The sequence below is a fragment of the Pongo abelii genome, chromosome 1 (assembly GCF_028885655.2).
Source record: "Pongo abelii isolate AG06213 chromosome 1, NHGRI_mPonAbe1-v2.0_pri, whole genome shotgun sequence".
Taxonomy (NCBI): domain Eukaryota; kingdom Metazoa; phylum Chordata; class Mammalia; order Primates; family Hominidae; genus Pongo; species Pongo abelii.
The window spans coordinates 79,049,462-79,067,754 of record NC_071985.2 but is presented as its reverse complement, the minus strand read 5'-3'; the positions used below and the strand labels follow the sequence as shown (position 1 = coordinate 79,067,754).

Genomic DNA, 18,293 nt, shown 5'->3' with positions numbered 1-18,293 from the left:
TGTAATGACAGGTTTGGAATTAGGTGCAATCAAGGCTTCTAAAAGTGAATTTCAAGTTGTCACTAATAAAGTTTGTTTTTTCCATTCAGTCCAAAGCATTTCTAGGAAAATTCAGATGAGGGGATTAGCCAGGCAATACGGAAATGATGCAAACTTTAGTGGTAAAATATGTCATTTGTTTGCATTGACATACCTTCCAGCTGATGAAATTCCAGGAGCTTTTGATAAATTAAAGCCACATATGCCTTGAATAAGCCAGAAAAGTTACTGACTGGTTTGAAATTAATTATGTGTACAGTAGGAGAAGACACTTATGCAATGGTGTTGCTGTTCAACCATCAGTATTGTTTCCTCCAAATCTGTGGTCTTTCTATGAGTACATGTGAAATAGATTTCTGCATGCCAAAACATCATAAAAGCATGGCACAGAAGACAGGAAAATTTAACAGGGAATGCTCGAGTTAGTGTATGTCAAACCATAAAAGAATTTCAAAAAGAGTAGCATCACATATAAAATAAATGTGAACATATTCTCCAGGGAGAGCCATGCCCTAAAAGAGAAAAGAAAAAATAACAGCCATTCATCATAATAAAGGACTTCAAAATCATAAAAGTTGACCAGCTCTTATGAACCACCTCTATGCAATTGCCCATAATTTATTCCTATTGTTTTTATATGTCGAATTTTCTTTTTAGTGTGTTTTTTATTTTCTTTTTAATGTAGTTTTCTCTCTATTTTAAGTTGTCAGCATTATTTTTTCCAATTTGCTATACTACATATTTCATTTCCTATACTGGAGATAATGTAAAGACTTTTAGAGGGTTCTAATTATTTTTATGCATTTTGCAAATTTGTCTCCATGAGGATGCATTGTCACTGTATTGACTTTGTGTGTAAGCATTGCGCTTATACATAAAAATGTTGAAACTTCCTCAATAAATGAAGTGATGCATTTTTGTATATTTGCCTTTTTCAAGAAAGATAAAACGTATTGAGATCTTGGCTCTTTGGGTGACTGCATATGTGGTGGTGATCCATTGGTCTGTCTTGTCAAAAGACTTAGGTTGTCCACCAAGGGATTTCAGATGACCACAATTATATAAACTATTTCTTTATGAATGTGGTTTGTCTGCCCATAACTGTTACCCATGTGACTGCTGTTAGTATACCTAAGTGTTTTATGTTTGGAAAAGTACATATGTTATTATTGCCTAATTTATTGTATAAAAGGACCTATGAAGTTTTCTGTCCTGTGTTCATGTTTCTCAAATAAATGTCATTTTAATTTTTTAAAAAATTTTCCATTTTTGTGGCTATAGAGTAGGTGTATATATTTATGGGGCACATGAGATGTTTCAATACCAACATGTAATGTAAAATACGTACATCATAGAGAATGGGGTACCCATCCCATCAAGCATTTATTCTTTGAATTATAAACAATCCAATTACAGTGTTTATTTAAAAATATATTGACAGTAGTCACCCTGTTGTGCTATCAAATAATCTTATTTATTCTAACTATTGTTTTATGCCCATTAACCATCCCCACCTCCCCCATCCCACTACCCTTTCCCAGCCTCTGGTAACCAATAAATCTCATTTTTAAGAATGTAAACACATGTCTTTAAAATTTTTAAATTATTTTTCCCAAGTTACATTTTTGGGAGTTTGATCTCTCAGGATTTCAATATTCAGGATTATGGCAGTTGGGAATGTGTCTTTTAAGATTATAGCCCAGACCCATATTTCTGATGTGGTGACCTCCCACCCATATTGCAGTGGTCAATATGCCAAATGATCTGTTGGTGACCTGACCTGCCTTCCCCTTAAATATCTCACTTCCTTGTATTGTTTGAGCACAGGAAGGACCTAGGTTATTAGTAGACTGCTCTTCATGGCCACATAGGAAGGGGACCTTGGGAGGGAAGCCTACCTTGGAAACCAGCCTGCATCCCACTGGTTTGTCATCCAGGGTGTTTGTATAGTGTCTTGAGAGTCCCTTACCATAGTAGGCTTGGCAAAGTTCCTAGCTCACAATTGATGTAACGGCTGTTATTGAATGAATGGATACCCACATATGCTTTAGGTTTTCTTTAAGGAGGCTGAAGGAGGGGTTGCAGAGTCACTCTCTTGTTCCCCTCAGTAAGGTTGACTGGGTTTAGAGAAAAATGTTTACATTTCTACCTCCTATTTCCTTCCCTTTTAGGCATCCCAGGCCCTGTGCACCTTTCTGCCTCTTGGTTCCTACAAGAAAGCGGTGGCCCAGTTTTTCCCCCAGCTCTTGACGACCCTTATATTCCAAGTCTTCTACAGCAGTGAGCTGAAACCGATACTCAAGGACAGGACTTTGTGAGTTAAAACTGGTTATTTCAGATTAAATAAGAGATAAGCATCCAGCTGTCAATACTTCTACCCTCTTGGGTTCATATGGGATTCTTTACAGTCCCATGTGCAGTGTGTTCATTTATTACAGTTTTCTCTCCTCCGAATGGTAGAATGCATTCAGAAAAGTAACCAGCCCAAGTACCTAAAAGTTAGTTCACCTTCCCTGAGCATGTGTAGTATATAAAGAGCCATGACCACAGAACTCTGTTGATTCCTACCACACTCCCTATCAGATCAGTAAGAGACTACCACAGAAAAGAGAGCAGAGCATTAAATCCAGAGTCAGATACATTTTTGCTCTTCCATTTTCTTACTTTCTGCTAATAACCTCTCAGGGTTATTATACATATAAGATTAAAAATGATGTGCTCAAATGTACTTTGTGAACGGGAAAGTTAATTTGTGGTTGGAGATGTGATATATGGGTTTATGAATACATGCAATTGTCTGTCCACATAGGAGTTTGGCAATTCCATTTTGCCCAAGGGTGTACAGTTGATTTTGCTACCCTGCAGGGAAATCTCTACCCAACTGTCTACTATTTGCCCTATTCTCTAAGATGACATACATCAAAGCATCCCAACTAGATAAGAATATATCCTATTCATTTAATAGAAGAAAATGGACACCTTTAGCAAGTCATTGCATCATTGAACATCTCTTTCAAATTATCTATTGCAAATAAGCTAGTAATAATAAACAAATAAGGTGTTCTGCAATTGATGCTAGATTTTGTGTGCCACAATTTTAATTTAACCCCTATCCCATGTACTGTTAACCAGGGAAGATGAAGGACATTTAGCAATCTTTTTCCATTGAGACATCCCCTTTCTCAAAACGTATATTCTGCCCAAGATGGGATGAAAAGGCAGGTAATGTTATTTAGTTTTTTGAATATCACCGGCATGTGATGACCTTGCTCTCTTTTGGGGCTTTAGGTATGCCCAGGATGCCCTGAGAGTTCTGCTGAATTGTTCTGGACTGCAACAGGTGGATATTACTCTAATGAAGGAGAATTTCTGGGACCAGTTATCTGAAGATCTGTGTTACTATCATGGAGTCTGCTTTATTGCTAAGTAAGAACAGGGGTCTCTGTGTAGGATTCTTGGTCTCTATCCCACTTCTCCAACTTCCTTCAATAAGCCATGTGGGAACAAAATAGGCATCTATTCCAATTTCCAAATCTCTCTTAATGATCTGAGTTGCTATTTGATTTCTACTTCTTCAATTATTTTGAAGTGTTTTTGTGATTTTTTTCCTTTTTCTTGCCCTTTTACCTGATAATATAGATGCCCAATTATCCTCCCTCCATAGAACAGGTTTCTTTTCTTACAGATACAGAAAACTGGAAGTGAGTTTGGTTTTTTCCCTCTGATTTTAGCTGGTTCCTGCACTGCAGGCATCAGTTTTAGACATGTTTCCACTTGAAAGAGGTCCAGTAAAAACCTATACTCAATAAGCCAAATAAATTTGGAAAAGAATAGAAGAGAACTTTTATTTTTCTTGTACTGGAAAGGGGGGGTGGGGGGGTTTCTAGTTAACCCTTTAGTGAACAGCAAGTTTCTGATTGTAGGGATCAGATTTTCTGATCAAGAATCAAAATACGGGCTGTTGACAACATGACAGACTAAGACTACTTCAAGTTGTGACTGACCCAGAAACTACACTCTTTGTGGTCTGTGGGGCCTTGGTGCTTTTATAACAGCATCTCATTTGCAAATGGATTTCAGGAACACATGCTGTGTTAAAGTGTAGTACATCTGCACCCTGCAAGTTGTCACAAGTTGAATGTCACTCTAAGGGTATCTAAGAAGTAACTTTGGATCTTCTTACTTAAAGTGGGGTCCACAGACAAGCAGCAACGGCGTCACCTGAGAGTTAAAAATTCAGAATCTCATGGCCCACCTCAGACCTACTGAATCAGAATCTGCATTTTAGCAATATCCCCAGGGTGATCTGTTTGCACGTTGCAGTTTGAGAAGCACTGGTTTGGAAGACCAACTGGGAATCTTAAAATGGAAACTTCCTCATGTTATCCTTTGCAATTCTGCCCTTACTGCTCTGATCCAGGCTACCATGTCAGGACAAGTGTGAGGCTGTCCACCACCCAAGTGTGTTCTGGAGAATGGCATAGTGAATCAGAGCTCATCACCTCCTTTCCTGACTAATCCAGGGCGGTCCCAGACTCTCATCGGCGTTACATCATTCAAAGAAAGAGCTTGGTCCAAAACCACAAAGATGACCTGTATGCAGCCATCTTGGACTGAGCACTAGATTTTTATTTCCTCTCCCTTTAGTCAAGAATTGATGGGAGCTTGCACTAAAATAGGACATTCCGTTCTGTGGCAAAGGATGAGAGAGACAGGAAAGGGAAGTGACATTAAGGAAAGAGATGTTGACAGGGATCCAGTTATATGTAATTCTCCAGAGTATATGTAGAATTCATAGTGGGACTACAATTTATTTAGGGAATATTAAAGAATATCTTTCATCTGGGAGGTATAAGATATTAGAATAATGATTCTCTCTTTGCCACTACTAGCATAGTGTTTTCTCCTTCGCTAATTCGGTGCCTTATTCTCTTTTACAGAACTCTCAGTGAATATAACTTTCCACAGTTTCCGGACACCCTGCGTTATCTCTATAAGCTCTCAGTAGAAGGTCCTAGAAGGTCAGAAGACACTGTCATCATAGTAATATTCCTCACTGAAGTGAGTTTTGTAGACTGTGAACAGCTGTGTTCTCATTTCCTTTTCTTACCCAAATTTAAATCAAAATTCCAGTTTGTCGTATCTCTCCCTCTGAATGTTGGTTCTTACCAAGACTTAAGATCATGAAAGATATCTGTAGTTGGATAGGGAGAGGTGTGCAGTTAGATCTGGGTTATGGAAGAGTTGTCCCTTCAGCTTTCCCCAGCAGTTGGTTTTTCTCTGTTTCTAGGGGTGTGAATTTGTACAAACACTAATTATTTTTTAGTACCAGTTTATATATTTCTGCATTATTGTTAAAGTATATTGAGGGATAATTGGGTTTAATAAAGACGGTAGTTAACATCTGGGATCTAGGCAGTACTTCCGACCATCTAGGGGGAGAAAGGAACTGGCTGAATAACTGGCTAAAATGAAGATGTGGAACCATATTACTTTATATATGAATATTGTGCCTTGTATTGTAATACTATAATGGAATCAAGCAAATTGACAAACTTTTGTTTACAAAAAATAAAGGCTTTATAACCTGAAATTATCAAATCTAATTTTTTCATAAAAATAATAATGTAATAGGCACATATTACCTAAGGTGAAGTGCCCAATACTTTCAAAATTTGAGGTGATTTCAAACACCATAGTAAAACGGTTAATAAATTATGAAAAGCATACTGTTATACTATACCTTCTACTTCTAAAAACTTTCAAAAGTGTACATAATTTAACTGAACATTGCGGTAGTCATCAATGATTTCAAATATGCTCAGTCTATTTTGACCTCTCATTGATTTTACTGTGTGACTCATTATTTTTATTGAATTGACTATTCTTTGCCCAGTGTCTATTCTTGGCTTCTTTATCAATCTTTAGTTGACTATTTAAAGGTGGGTTTCTTTTTTTCCCCATAAGTTATTGGGGTACAGGTGGTATTTGGTTACATGAGTAAATTCTTTAGTGGTGATTTGTGAGATTTTGATGCACCCATCACCCGAGCAGCATACACTGCACAATATTTGTAGTCTGTTATCCCTCAGCTCTCTCCCACTCTTCCCCCAAAATCCCCAAAGTCCATTGTATCATTCTTATGCCTTTTCATCCTCATAGCTTAGCTCCATATATCACAGAGAACATACCATGTTTGGTTTTCCATTCCTGAGTTACCTCACTTAGAATAATAGTCTCCAATCTCATCCAGGTCACTGCAAATGCTGTTAATTCATTCCTTTTTATGGCTGAGTAGTATTCCATCCACATATATATATATATATATATATATATATATATACACACACACACACACACACACACACCACCGTTTCTTTATCCACTCATTGATTGATGGGCATTTGGGTTGGTTCCATGATTTTCCAATTGGGAATTGTGCTGCTATAAATATGTGTGTGCAAGTTTCTTTTTCGAATAATGTCCTCTTTTCCTCTGGGTAGATATCCAGTAGTGAGATTGCTGGATCAAATGGTAGTTCTACTTTTAGTTCTTTAAGGAATCTGCACAGTTTTCCATAGTGGCTGTACTACTTTACATTCCCACCAGCAGTGTAGAAATGTTCCCTGATCACTGCATTCACAACAACATCTACTGTTTTTTGATTTTCTTGATTACTGTCATTCTTGCAGGAGTAAGGTGGTATTGCATTGTGGTTTTTCAGGAAATGTGCATTTCCCTGATCATTAATGATGTTGAGCATTTTTTCATATGTTTGTTGTCCATTTGTATATCTTCTTTTGGGAATTGTCTATTCATGTCCTTAGCCCACTTTTTGGTGGGATTACTTGTTTTTTTCTTACTGATTTGAGTTTATTGTACACCCTGGATATTAGTCTTTTGTCAGATGTATAGATTGTGAAGATTTTCTCCCACTCTGTGGGTTGTCTGTTTACTCTGCTGACTATTCCTTTTGTCATGCAAAAGATCTTTAGTTTAATTAGGTCTCAGCTATTTATTTTTGTTTTTGTTGCATTTGCTTTTGGGTTCTTGGTCATGAAATCCTTGTCTAAGCCAATGTCTAGAAGTTTTTTTTCCAATGTTATCTTTTAGAATTTTTAGTTTCCAGTTCTCAGAGGGAATGCTTTCCACTTTTCCCTATTCAGTATTATGTTGGCTGTGGGTTTTTCATAGATGGCTTTCATTACATTAAGCTATGTCCCTTGTATGCCGATTTTGCTGAGGGTTTTAATCATAAAGGATGCTGGACTTTGTCGAATGCTTTTTCTGCATCTATTGAGATGATCATGTGATTTTTGTTTTTAGCTATGTTTCTGTGGTTTATCACATTTATTGACTTGCACATGTTGAACCATCCCTGCATACATGGTATGAAACCCACTTGATCATGGTGGATTATCTTTCTGATTTGTTGTTGAATTCATTTAGCTAGTATTTTGTTAAGGATTTTATCATCTATGCTCATCAAGGATATTGGTCTGTAGTTTTCTTTTTTGGTTGTGTCCTTACCTGGTTTTAGTATTAGGGTGATGCTGACTTCATAGAATGAATTAGGGAGGGTTCCTTCTTTCTCAATCTTGTGGAATAGTGTCAAAAGGATTGGTACCAATTCTTTTTTGAATGTCTGGTAGAATTCTGCTGTGAATCCATCTGGTCCTGGACTTTTTGTTGTTAATTTTTTAATTACCGTTTCAATCTCTCTGCTTGCTATTGGTCTGTTCAGAATATCTAATTCTTCCTGATTTAAGCTAGAAGGGTTGCATTTTTCCAGGAATTCATCCATCTTTTCTAGATTTTCTAGTTTATGTGCATAAAGGTGTTCATAGTAGCCTTGAAGGATCTTTTGTATTTCAAGGGTGTCAGTTGTAATATCTTCTGTTTCATTTCTTAGTGAGGTTATTTGGATTTTCTGTCTTCTTTTCTTGGTTAATCTTTCTAATGGTCTATCGATTTTATTTATCTTTACAAAGAACCAGTTTTTTGTTTCATTTACCTTTTTTATTTTTTTGTTTGTTTCAATTTCATTCAGTTCTGCTGTGATCTTGGTTATTTTCTTTCTTCAGCTTGGTTTGAGTTTGGCTTGTTCTTGTTTCTCTAGTTCCTTGAGGTGTGACCTTAGGTTGTCGATTTGTGCTCTTTCAGACTTTTTGACATAGGCATTTAGGGCTATGAACTTTTCTCTTAGCACCGTCTTAGCTGTATCCCAGAGGTTTTGATACATTGTGTCATTATTGTAATTCAGTGCGAAAACTTTTTTAAATTTCCATCTTGATTTCGTTTTTGACCCAATGCTCATTCAGGAGCAAGATTTAATTTCAATGTATTTGCGTGGTTTTGAAGGTTTCTTTTAGAGTTATTTCCAGTTTTATTTCACTGTGGTCTGAGAGAGTGCTTGATATAATTTCAATTTTCTTAAATTTATTGAGGCTCATTTTTTGGCCTATCGTATATTCTATCTTGGAAAAAGTTCCACTGTTGAATAGAATGTGTATTCTGTGGTTGTTGGATGAAATGCTCTGTATATATCTGTTAAGTCCATTTGTTCCAAGGTAGAGTTTAAATCCATTGTTTCTTTGTTGACTTTCTGTCTTGATGACTTGTTTAGTGCTGCCAGTGGAGTATGAAGTCCCCCACTATTATTGTGTTGCTGTCTATCTCATTTTTTAGGTCTATTAGTAATTGTTTTATAAATTTGGGAGCTGTAGTATTAGGTGCAAATATGTTTAGGATTGTGATATTTTCCTGTTGGACAAGGCCTTTTACCATCATATAATGTCCCTTTTTGTCTCTTTTAACCACTGTTGCTTTAAAGTTTATTTTGTCTGGTATAATAGCTACTCTTGCTCACTTGCAGTGTTCATTTGCATGAAATCCCTTTTTCCATGCCTTTACTTTAAGTTTATGTGAGTCCTTATGTGTTAGGTCAGTCTCTTGAAGGCAGCAGATAGTTGGTTGGTGAGTTCTTATCCATTCTGCAGTTCGGTATGTTTTAAGTGGAGTGTTTAGGCCATTTACATTAAATCTTAGTATTGAAATGTGAGGTACTGTTGCATTCATCATGCTCTTTTCTGCCTGTGTATTTTGTTTTTTGTTTTTGCTTTTTAACTTGTATTTTTGTTTTATAGGTCCTGTGTGATTTATGCTTTAAAGAGGTTCTGTTTTCATATGTTTCCAGGATTTGTTTCAAGGTTTAGAGCTCCTTTTAGCAGTTCTTGTAGTGGTAGCTTGGTAATGGCAAATTCTCTCAGCATTTGTTTGTCTGAAAACAACTGTATCTTTCCTTCGTATATGATGCTTCGTTTCACTGATTACAAACTTCTTGGCAGATAATTTTATTTGAAGAGGCTGAAGATAGGGCTGCAATCCCTTCTAGATTGTAGGGTTTATGCTGAGAAGTCTTCTGTTAATATGATATGTTTTTCTTGTTAGGATACCTGGTGCTTCTGTCTAACAGCTCTTAAGATTCTTTCCTTCATCTTAACTTTGGGTAACCTGATGACAATGTGCTTAGGTGAAGATCTTTTTGCGATGAATTTCCCAGCTGTTCTTTGAGCTTCTTGTATCTGCATGTCTAGATCTCTAGCAAGGCTGGGGAAGTTTTCCTCGATTATTCCCCTGAATGTATTTTCTGAGCTTTTAGAATTGTATTCTTCCTCAGGAATACCAATTATTCTTAGGTTTAGTTGTTTAACATAATCCCAGACTTCTTGGTGGCTTTGTTCATATTTTCTTACTCTTTTTGTCTTTGTTGGATTCGGTTAATTCGAAGACCTTGTCTTTGAGCTCTGAATGTCTTTCTTCTACTTGTTCATTCTATTGCTGAGATTTTCCAGAGCATTTTGCATTTGTCTCCAAAATTTCCTGAACTTTTTATTGTTTTTTCTTTAAGCTATCTATTTCCTTGAATATTTTTCTCTTCACTTCTTGTATCATTTTTTGGATTTCCTTGCATTGGGCTTTGCCTTTCTCTCGTCCCTCCCTGATTAGCTTAATAACTAACCTCCTGAATTGTTTTCAGGAAAATCAGGGATTTCTTCTTGGTTTGGAACCATTGCTGGTGAACTAGTATGATTTTTGAGGGATGTCGATGAACCTTGTTTTGTCATATTACCAGGTTTGGTTTTCTGGTTCCTTCTCATTTGGGTAGGCTCTGTCAGAGGGAAGGTCTAGGGATGAAGGCTGTTGTTCAAATTTTTTTGTCCCACAGGGCGTTCCCTTGATGTAGTACTCTTCCTCTTTTCCTGTGGGTGTGGCTTGCTGTGATTCAAACTGCAGTGATTGTTGTCTCTTTTCTGGGTCTAGCCACCCCGTGAGTCTACCAGCCTCTGGGCTGGTACTGGGGGTTGTCTGCACAGAGTCCTGTGATGTGAACCATTTATGGGTCTCTCAGAAGTGGATAACAGTGCCTATTCCAGTGGAGGTGGTCTAGGGTGCAGTGGACTCTGTGAGGATCCTTAGCTTTGGTGGTTTAATGCTCTATTTTTGTGCTGGTTGGCCTCCTGGCAGGAGATGGCGCTTTCCAGAAAGCATCAGCTGTAGTAGTGTGGAGAGGGACCAGTGGTGCGTAGGACCCTAGAACTCCCAAGATTATATGTCATTTATCTTCTGCTATCAGGGTGGGTAGGGAAGGATCATCAGGTGGGGGTGGGGCTAGGTGTGTCTGAGCTCAGACTCCCCTTGGGTGGGTCTTGCCATGGCTGCTGTAGGGGATGGGGATGAGAGTCCCAAGTCACTGGAGTTGTGTACCTAGGAGGATTATGGCTGCCTCTGCTGAGTCATGCAGGTTGTCAGGGAAGTTGGGGAAAGCGGCAGTCACGAGCTTCACCCAGCTTCCACGCAAACCAAAGAGGGCAGTCTCACTCCCACCCTGCCCCCTGCAACAGCCCTGAGTCTGTTTCCAAGCAGAGGGCAAGGTAGGCTTGAAAACTTGCCCAAGGCTTTTCACCTCCCAGCTGCAAAAGAAAAAGGCTTTAGTTCTTCCCCTGCCTGTGAAGTCTAAGTCTGCAAGCCACATTCATGCCCTCCCCCGAGTTCTGGCCAGAAGGCTTCTTGCTCCATTCAAATTGTTATAAAGTTCAGCTTGAGAATTCCTTCTCCCTGCATAGTTTTACTCCCTGCTCCTCTGGCCACCCTCCTGATGGATCCCTGTGGTGCCAAGCAGGAATGGGCTGCTTGGGGACCCAGTGAACTCCCAGGGCCTTTCTGCTGCTTCCCCTACCCCTATATTTCACTTGGCTCAGCTCTCTGACTTGACTCAGCTCCAGGTAAAGTCAGAAACTTCTCTGGCAAACAGACCTTCAGCTTCTCCAGTCAGGTTGTGTGTTTGGGAGAGGAGGGTCTCCCTTTCTCACTTCCACGGTTGGGGCACTCACAGTATTTGGGGGTATCTTCCGGGTCCTGCAGGAGCGTCCACTTCCTTCAGAGGGTCTGTGGGTCCTCTCAGGATTGCTGGTTTGTCCTTGCAATCAATCTGGAGCTAAAATTCACAATGCAGCCTCTGCATGCTTCTCTGTCTGGAGCTGCAATCTAGTCCTGCTTCCCATCTGCCATGATCCCTCCTAGTCACCAAGTGGGTTTATTTCTGAGGACTCTGTTCTGTTCCATGGGTCAATATGTCTGTTTTCAGGCCAGGACCATACTGTTTTGACTACTATAGCTTTGTAATATATTTTGAAATCAGGAAGTGTAATATCCCAACTTTATTGTTTTTTCAAGATTATTTTGACTATTTGGGATATTTATTGGTCTCACACAAACCTTATTTTTTTTTCTATTTCTGTAAAACAAGCCATTGGAATTTTGATGAAGATTACATTGAATGTGTAAATCACTTTGGGTGGTATAGACATTTTTATTTTTTTGAGACAGGTCTTGCTCCGTTTCCCAGGCTGGAGTGCAGTCACATGATCTTGACTTACTGCAACCTGTGTCCTCCATGCTCAAGCAATTCTTCCGCCTTAGCCTCCAGAGTAGCTGGGACTATAGGTGTGTGCCACCATGCTTGGCTAATTTTTGTATTTTTAGCAGAGATGGGTTTTGGGTTTCACCATGTTACCCAGGTTGATCTCAAACTCCTGAGCTCAAGTGATCCACCCAACTTGGCTTCCTAAAGTGCTGGGATTACAGGCATGAGCCATCATGCCTGGCCAGTATAGACATTTTAACAATTTTAATTCTTTCAATATATAAACACTGGATATCTTTCCATGTATGTGTGTCTTCAATTTCCGTCATCAGCATTTTATAGTTTTCAGTGTACAGGTCTTTAACGTCCTTGGTTAAATATATTCCTAAATATTTTAATTTTTATAGCTATTGTAAATAGAATTGTTTTCTTAATCTTTTTCATATAGTTTATTGTTAATGCATAGAAATGCAGCTGACTTTTGTATGTTGATTTTGTATTCTGCAGCTTTACTGAATTTGTTTATTACATCCAACAGGCATTTTATGGAGTCATTAGGGTTTTCTATACATACAAGATCATATCATCTGCAAAGACAGAACATTTTACTTCTTCCTTTCTGATTTGAATGACTTGTGTTTCTTGTCTGAATGTCTGTCCAGGACTTAAAGTACTAGGACTTGCAGCACTTTACACTTTTTCTCCTTACCTGCTCCCATTTTAGTCTATTGATGTCACCCTTTATATATTTTTATATTGTGTGTTCATTAACAAATTATTGAAGCTATATTTTAATACATTTTTCTTTTAACTTTTATATGAGAGTTAAATGTGATTTACACACCACCATCCCATATTAAAATATTCTAATTTTGACTATATATTTATCTTTCAAAGTGAGTTTTATACATTCACATATTTTAATGTTGTTACTCAGTGTCCTTTTATTTAAAATTGAAGAACTCCCTTTAGCATTTCTTGTAAGTTAGGTCTCATGGTTGTAAACTCCTTCAGCTTTTGTTTGTCAAATTGAAGAACTCCCTTTAGCATTTCTTGTAAGTTAGGTCTCATGGTTGTAAACTCCCTCAGCTTTTGTCTTTATGTCTACTTAATTCTGATGGACAGCTTTGTCAGGTATAGTATTCTTGGTTGTCAGGTTTTTTTTTTCTTTCAGCACTTTGAATATATCCTGCTCCTTCAGTTGTGAGGTTTCTGTTGAGATATCTGCTGATAGCCTTATGCTAGTTTCTTTGTATATGAGAAGTCTCTTTGTCTTTTCTGCTTTCAAGATTATCTCTTTTTTTTACTTTTAATAATTAGATTATAATGTGTCTCAGATAATTCTTCTTTGAGTTGATCTTAGAGTCTTGAGCTTTATGAATCTAGATGTTCTCTCTCTATCTTTCTCTCTGCTCCTTCCTCCCTCCCCCACACCTCTTTCTGCCCTCTCCTCCCCCAACTTCTGGAACTCCTATAGGAGAGAGAACATTTAAAGAAATTCTGGCTCAAAACTGTCTGCATCTTGTGAGGGTTATAGACATCTAGATTCATATATTTAATAGTGTCCCTTACATCCCTGTCTTTACTCTCTTTCATTCTTTTTTTTCTTTTTTTTTTTTTTTTTGGCTAATTTCAAATGACTTGTCTTCAAGTTTGCTAATTCTTTCTTGTGTGTGATCAAGTCTGCTCTCAAAAGTCTCAACTGAATTATTCAGCCTGTTATTATAGTCTTCAGCTCCAGGATTTCAGTTTTGTTATTTTTTATGTTTTTTTTAATTAAGTGTCTCTTTCTGTTCATGCATTGCTTTTCTAATTTTATTTAGTTGTCTATCAGTGTTTTCTTGCATCTCATTGAGCTTCTTTAAGATGACTATTTTGACCTCTTTGTCAGGCAGTTTGTAGATCTCCATTTTTTGTGGTCAACTACTGGAGCTTTATAAGTCTTCTTTGGTAATGTCATATGTGCCTCATTCTTCATTATCTGTATAGCTTTGCATTGGTTTCTGTGCATTTGAAAATGCAAACACCTCTTCCCACTTTTACAGACTGGCTTTGGCAGGTAAACACCTTTTCCTTTTCACGCCTGGGCTAATGCCTCCAGAATTGTAGGTTAGGTGGAGTTGGAGCTAGGGCACCTGGGTGCTCCTGGGACTTGTGGTTGGCTGGTCTGTTACCATGGACTCAAGAAGGTGTGTCTCTTCTCTGGTTCCTGGGTGAACTGGCCTAGCTCCAGGACCTTGGTCAGTAGTGTTGTCTCTGGAATGAGGGTCCACTACAGAGTCCAGAAACAACAGACCTACTACCAAGTACACAGATTGGTGTAGCTCCCTTTGGGTCTGTGAGAGGGCTCCTACTGTGTAAGTAGGTGGGTCCCAGGGCAGGACTGGCTCCAGACAATGACTAGCAAGGATAGAACCCAGTCACAAGGCTGCTTCAGTGTCTACAGCCAAGACCGTGGTCTGCAGGATAGGCACGTTCCTAAGGTGGTCACTAGACAGGAAGAACTGCTCCCAAACTGCAGCTAAAAGGGGCTGGAGTCAAGATACAGGACCTTTCCAGGATCTGCTGTGGGACCAAAGTTAGCAGTCCAGCCTGCAAAATCACATATAGGCTTCTTTTGGCAGCTTCCTCAGCAGGCAGGACGGCTCTCAGGCCACTGCTGAGAAGAGATAGAGATGAGTTACAGGGCTGTTTCAGGGCACAAAGCCATAACCAAGGTCAGCAGGCCTGTTACCCTGTTTTCCTTGGTGGATGGTTTTGGTGGGAGGACCAACACCAAATGTAGCTGTAGCCAAGTCTGCAGAGAGACCGGGTCATTCCTGGGTTTAGAACCAGGACCACAGTCAGCAAGCCTACCATCCAAGCATTGATCTGCACTCTCAAAATAGCTCTCCTTAATTTTAGAATCCACCATGTTTTTGCAACCTTCTACATAAATCCCAAAGAGTCCCCAGCAAGGTACTTTTGTTTGGGGATGACTGCAAAATTATTGCTTCTCTGGGGGATAATCATGGTGAATAGTATTCCATTCTTGTTTTATTATGGATTTTCATAGAAATGCTTCTATTTCACTATTAAGATGGTTAACTTTTATTGGAAATACACTGTTATTAGCCATTGTTCTATTCATAGTTGTATTTGAAATGTTGAATTTTATTTACTGTATTTTGACAGTGAACAACATAATTTTTTATGTAACTTATTAATAATATATAATGGTCACAGATAGCCTAACATTAAAACTATCATTGTAATGTTCTACAAACTAGATATAGTTGGAACTTGACTTATTAGAATTTTATTAAGAATTTTTATATCTTGTTCAGAGGTGATTTTGTTCTGCAGTTATTTATTATGTGTTGCCTCTCATATTTTTGTATGAGATTTACATTCAATTGTAAAAATCAATTCAGTAATTTTAAATACTTTTCTGTACAATGGAATTACTTATGATTCTTGGAAATCATCTGTTTCTTAAAATTTTGGAAGAAGGCTGTAGTTAAAATCATCTGCTGCGATCCACACAGATTTTAACACTATGTTGCCATAAAAATGAATGAGAAGCCACACACCTGTAGTCACAGCTACTCAGGATACTGAGACAGAAGGATCACCTGAGGCCAGGAGTTTAAGGCTGTCGTGAGCTGTGAGTGTGCTTGTGAATAATCAATGCATTCCAGCTTGGGCAACATAGCAAGACCGTATCTCTTTTAAAAAAAGAATGAGAAAGATCTCTTTGTACTGATGCAGAGTAATTTCCAGGAGATGTTGTTAAGTGAAAATAAAACAAGCTGCAGAGCAGCACAGATGCTACCTTTTGCATAAGAGAGAAAAAGAAATGTATTATATACTATAGAAGTATATAAAATGTAGACTTATTCTTTGGGAAATATATACATATGCACACACTAAATACATGTTTTATGTATTATATATAATTCTATATAGTTTATTATATATTATAAAATATAAGGATTTTAAAATATGTACTTACCTTTTGGAGAGAAAACAAAAAGATAAACTAGATATTAAAGAAACTGGTTACTTTAAAGGACATGGGAGTAATAGGGTAGAATGGATAGGGATGGAAATGAGACTCTCAAAGTACCCTCTTGTGTAGTTTGGACTCATAAAGTTATGTTGAAAGAATAAAATTAAATCAAGAAGAAGAAAAAAGCCCAATTTAAACTGATGCAAATGAATTTGTTTGTATAGCAAATTAATAACCACACAGATAATAAAATTACTCCATGCAGCTTATGAACATAGTGCTTTGACTTAGATATACTCTAAGAATGAAAATATCTATAAAGAAATATTCACTTTTACTCATAAGGTTTATTGATATTGTATATTGATATTATCATTTTAAGACTAAGGTATGTATTATTTATCAGAAAGCAAATAAGTAAATATATTAATCCTATTAGATGCCAGCATTTTCCAAGTAAAAGGAAGGCAATAAAAACATGAAGCTGCAAAAAGTTAACATAAACTCTTATGTTAGCTTTCAATTAAAAATATCAACATTATAAGTATAAACTCACAATTTAAAGAGTAACTATTTCCAAGCTCTGAGTAAAAGCCAAGAAGACATGATATTCTGACAGCTAGGAGTACTTTAGCATCCATTTCTAATGGCTTCTAAGTGCTATTACTCACCAAAAGGAACCATGTCTCCTTGATAAATGGCTGGTTTCAGAGGGCAAGAAAAATAGATGAGTCAGGGACATCTAATTTTTCCACAACCCAAAGAAGGGCTAAAGGCCCATGGGGACATGTCAAAAGGACACAAGTAGTAGTGGCTTCTACTAGCCAACTTTGAGTATCAAAATGAATAGTAACTAAATAATTGTAACATTATTTTTTTCCTAATTATTTTACTTTAAGCTCTGGGGTGCATGTGCAGAATGTGCAGTTTTGTTACATAGGTATACACGTGACATGGTGGTTTGCTGCACCATCAACCCATCACCTACATTAGGTATTTCTCCTAATGTTATCCTTCCCCTAGCTCCCCACTCCCTGAAAGGCCCCGGTGTGTGATGTCCCCCTCCTTATATCCATGTGTTCTCATTGTTCAACTCCCACTTATGAGAACATGTGGTGTTTGGTTTTCTGTTCTTGTGATAGTTTGCTGAGAATGATAGTTTCCAGCTTCATCCAAGTCCCTGCAAAGGACATGAACTCATCCCTTTTTATGGTATTCCATGGTGTATATGTGCCCCATTTTCTTTATCCAGTCTATTATTGATGGACATTTGGGTTGGTTCCAAGCCTTTGCTATTGTGAATAGTGCTAGAATAAACATACGTGTGCATGTGTCTTTAGAGTAGAATGACTTATAATCCTTTGGGTATACACCCAGTAATGGGATTGCTGGGTCAAATGGTAATTCTAGTTCTAGATCCTTGGGGAATCGCCACAGTCTTCCACAATGGTTGAACTAATTTACACTCCCACCAACAGTGTAAAAGGGTTCCTATTTCTCTACATCCTCTCCAGCATCTGTTGTTTCCTGACTTTTTAATAATCGCTATTCTAACTGGTGTGAGATAGTATCTCACTGTGGTTTTGATTTGCATTTCTCTAATGACCAGTGATGATGAGCATTTTTTCATATGTGTGTTGGCTGCATAAATGTCTTCTTTTGAGAAGTTTCTGTTCGTATTCTTTGCCCACTTTTTCATGGGTTTTTTTTTTTTTTTTTTTTGTAAATTTGTTCAAGTTCTTTGTAGATTCTAGATGTTAGCCCTTTGTCAGTTGGGTAGATTGCAAAAATTTTCTCCCATTCTGTAGGTTGCCTTTTCACTCTGATGATAGCTTATTTTGCTGTGCAGAAGCTCTTTAGTTTAATTAGATCCCGTTTGTCAATCGTGGCTTTTGTTACCATTGCTTTTGGTGTTTTAGACATGAAGTTTTGCCCATGCCTACGTCCTGAATGGTGTTGCCCAGGTTTTCTTCTAGGATTTTTAGTAACATTGAATTTTTTTTAGTTCATGAGTCCTTAGTGGTTCTCAAAATGAGAGAATGAGAAGAGAGACAAACAGGAATAGAGACAGACAGCGAGACAGATGCCATCCTCTAAATGTAGAAGGAATGCTGGAAGTGGCAAATCACAATTTCTGCAAGCCCTAATGTGATAACTAAATCCAGAAAAATCATCAATAGATGTTAAAACAATTAAGTGAAAAGTTGTTAGAGAATGGAATATTCACATAGCACCAAATTACCACCCTACAGATTACTTACTGGAATCCCAAAGGGAAAATATGACTTTACATTTTTATGTGTGGTTATCACTCAAAAAGAATTACCTTTGATCCTG

At 37.7% G+C, this 18,293-nt stretch overlaps 1 protein-coding gene across 2 annotated transcripts in view; it reads left to right on the top strand.

Annotated features, from left to right (window-relative positions):
* Positions 1-18,293, top strand: part of MROH9 (maestro heat like repeat family member 9) — a 117,508-nt gene that overhangs the window by 63,564 nt on the left and 35,651 nt on the right. For both annotated transcript variants that reach the window (XM_024232369.3, XM_063726495.1), the window contains 3 exons: positions 2,211-2,353; positions 3,328-3,465; positions 4,980-5,100. In XM_024232369.3, the coding sequence (XP_024088137.3) occupies positions 2,211-2,353; positions 3,328-3,465; positions 4,980-5,100 (402 nt within the window). The remainder of the gene's footprint in view (positions 1-2,210; positions 2,354-3,327; positions 3,466-4,979; positions 5,101-18,293) is intronic.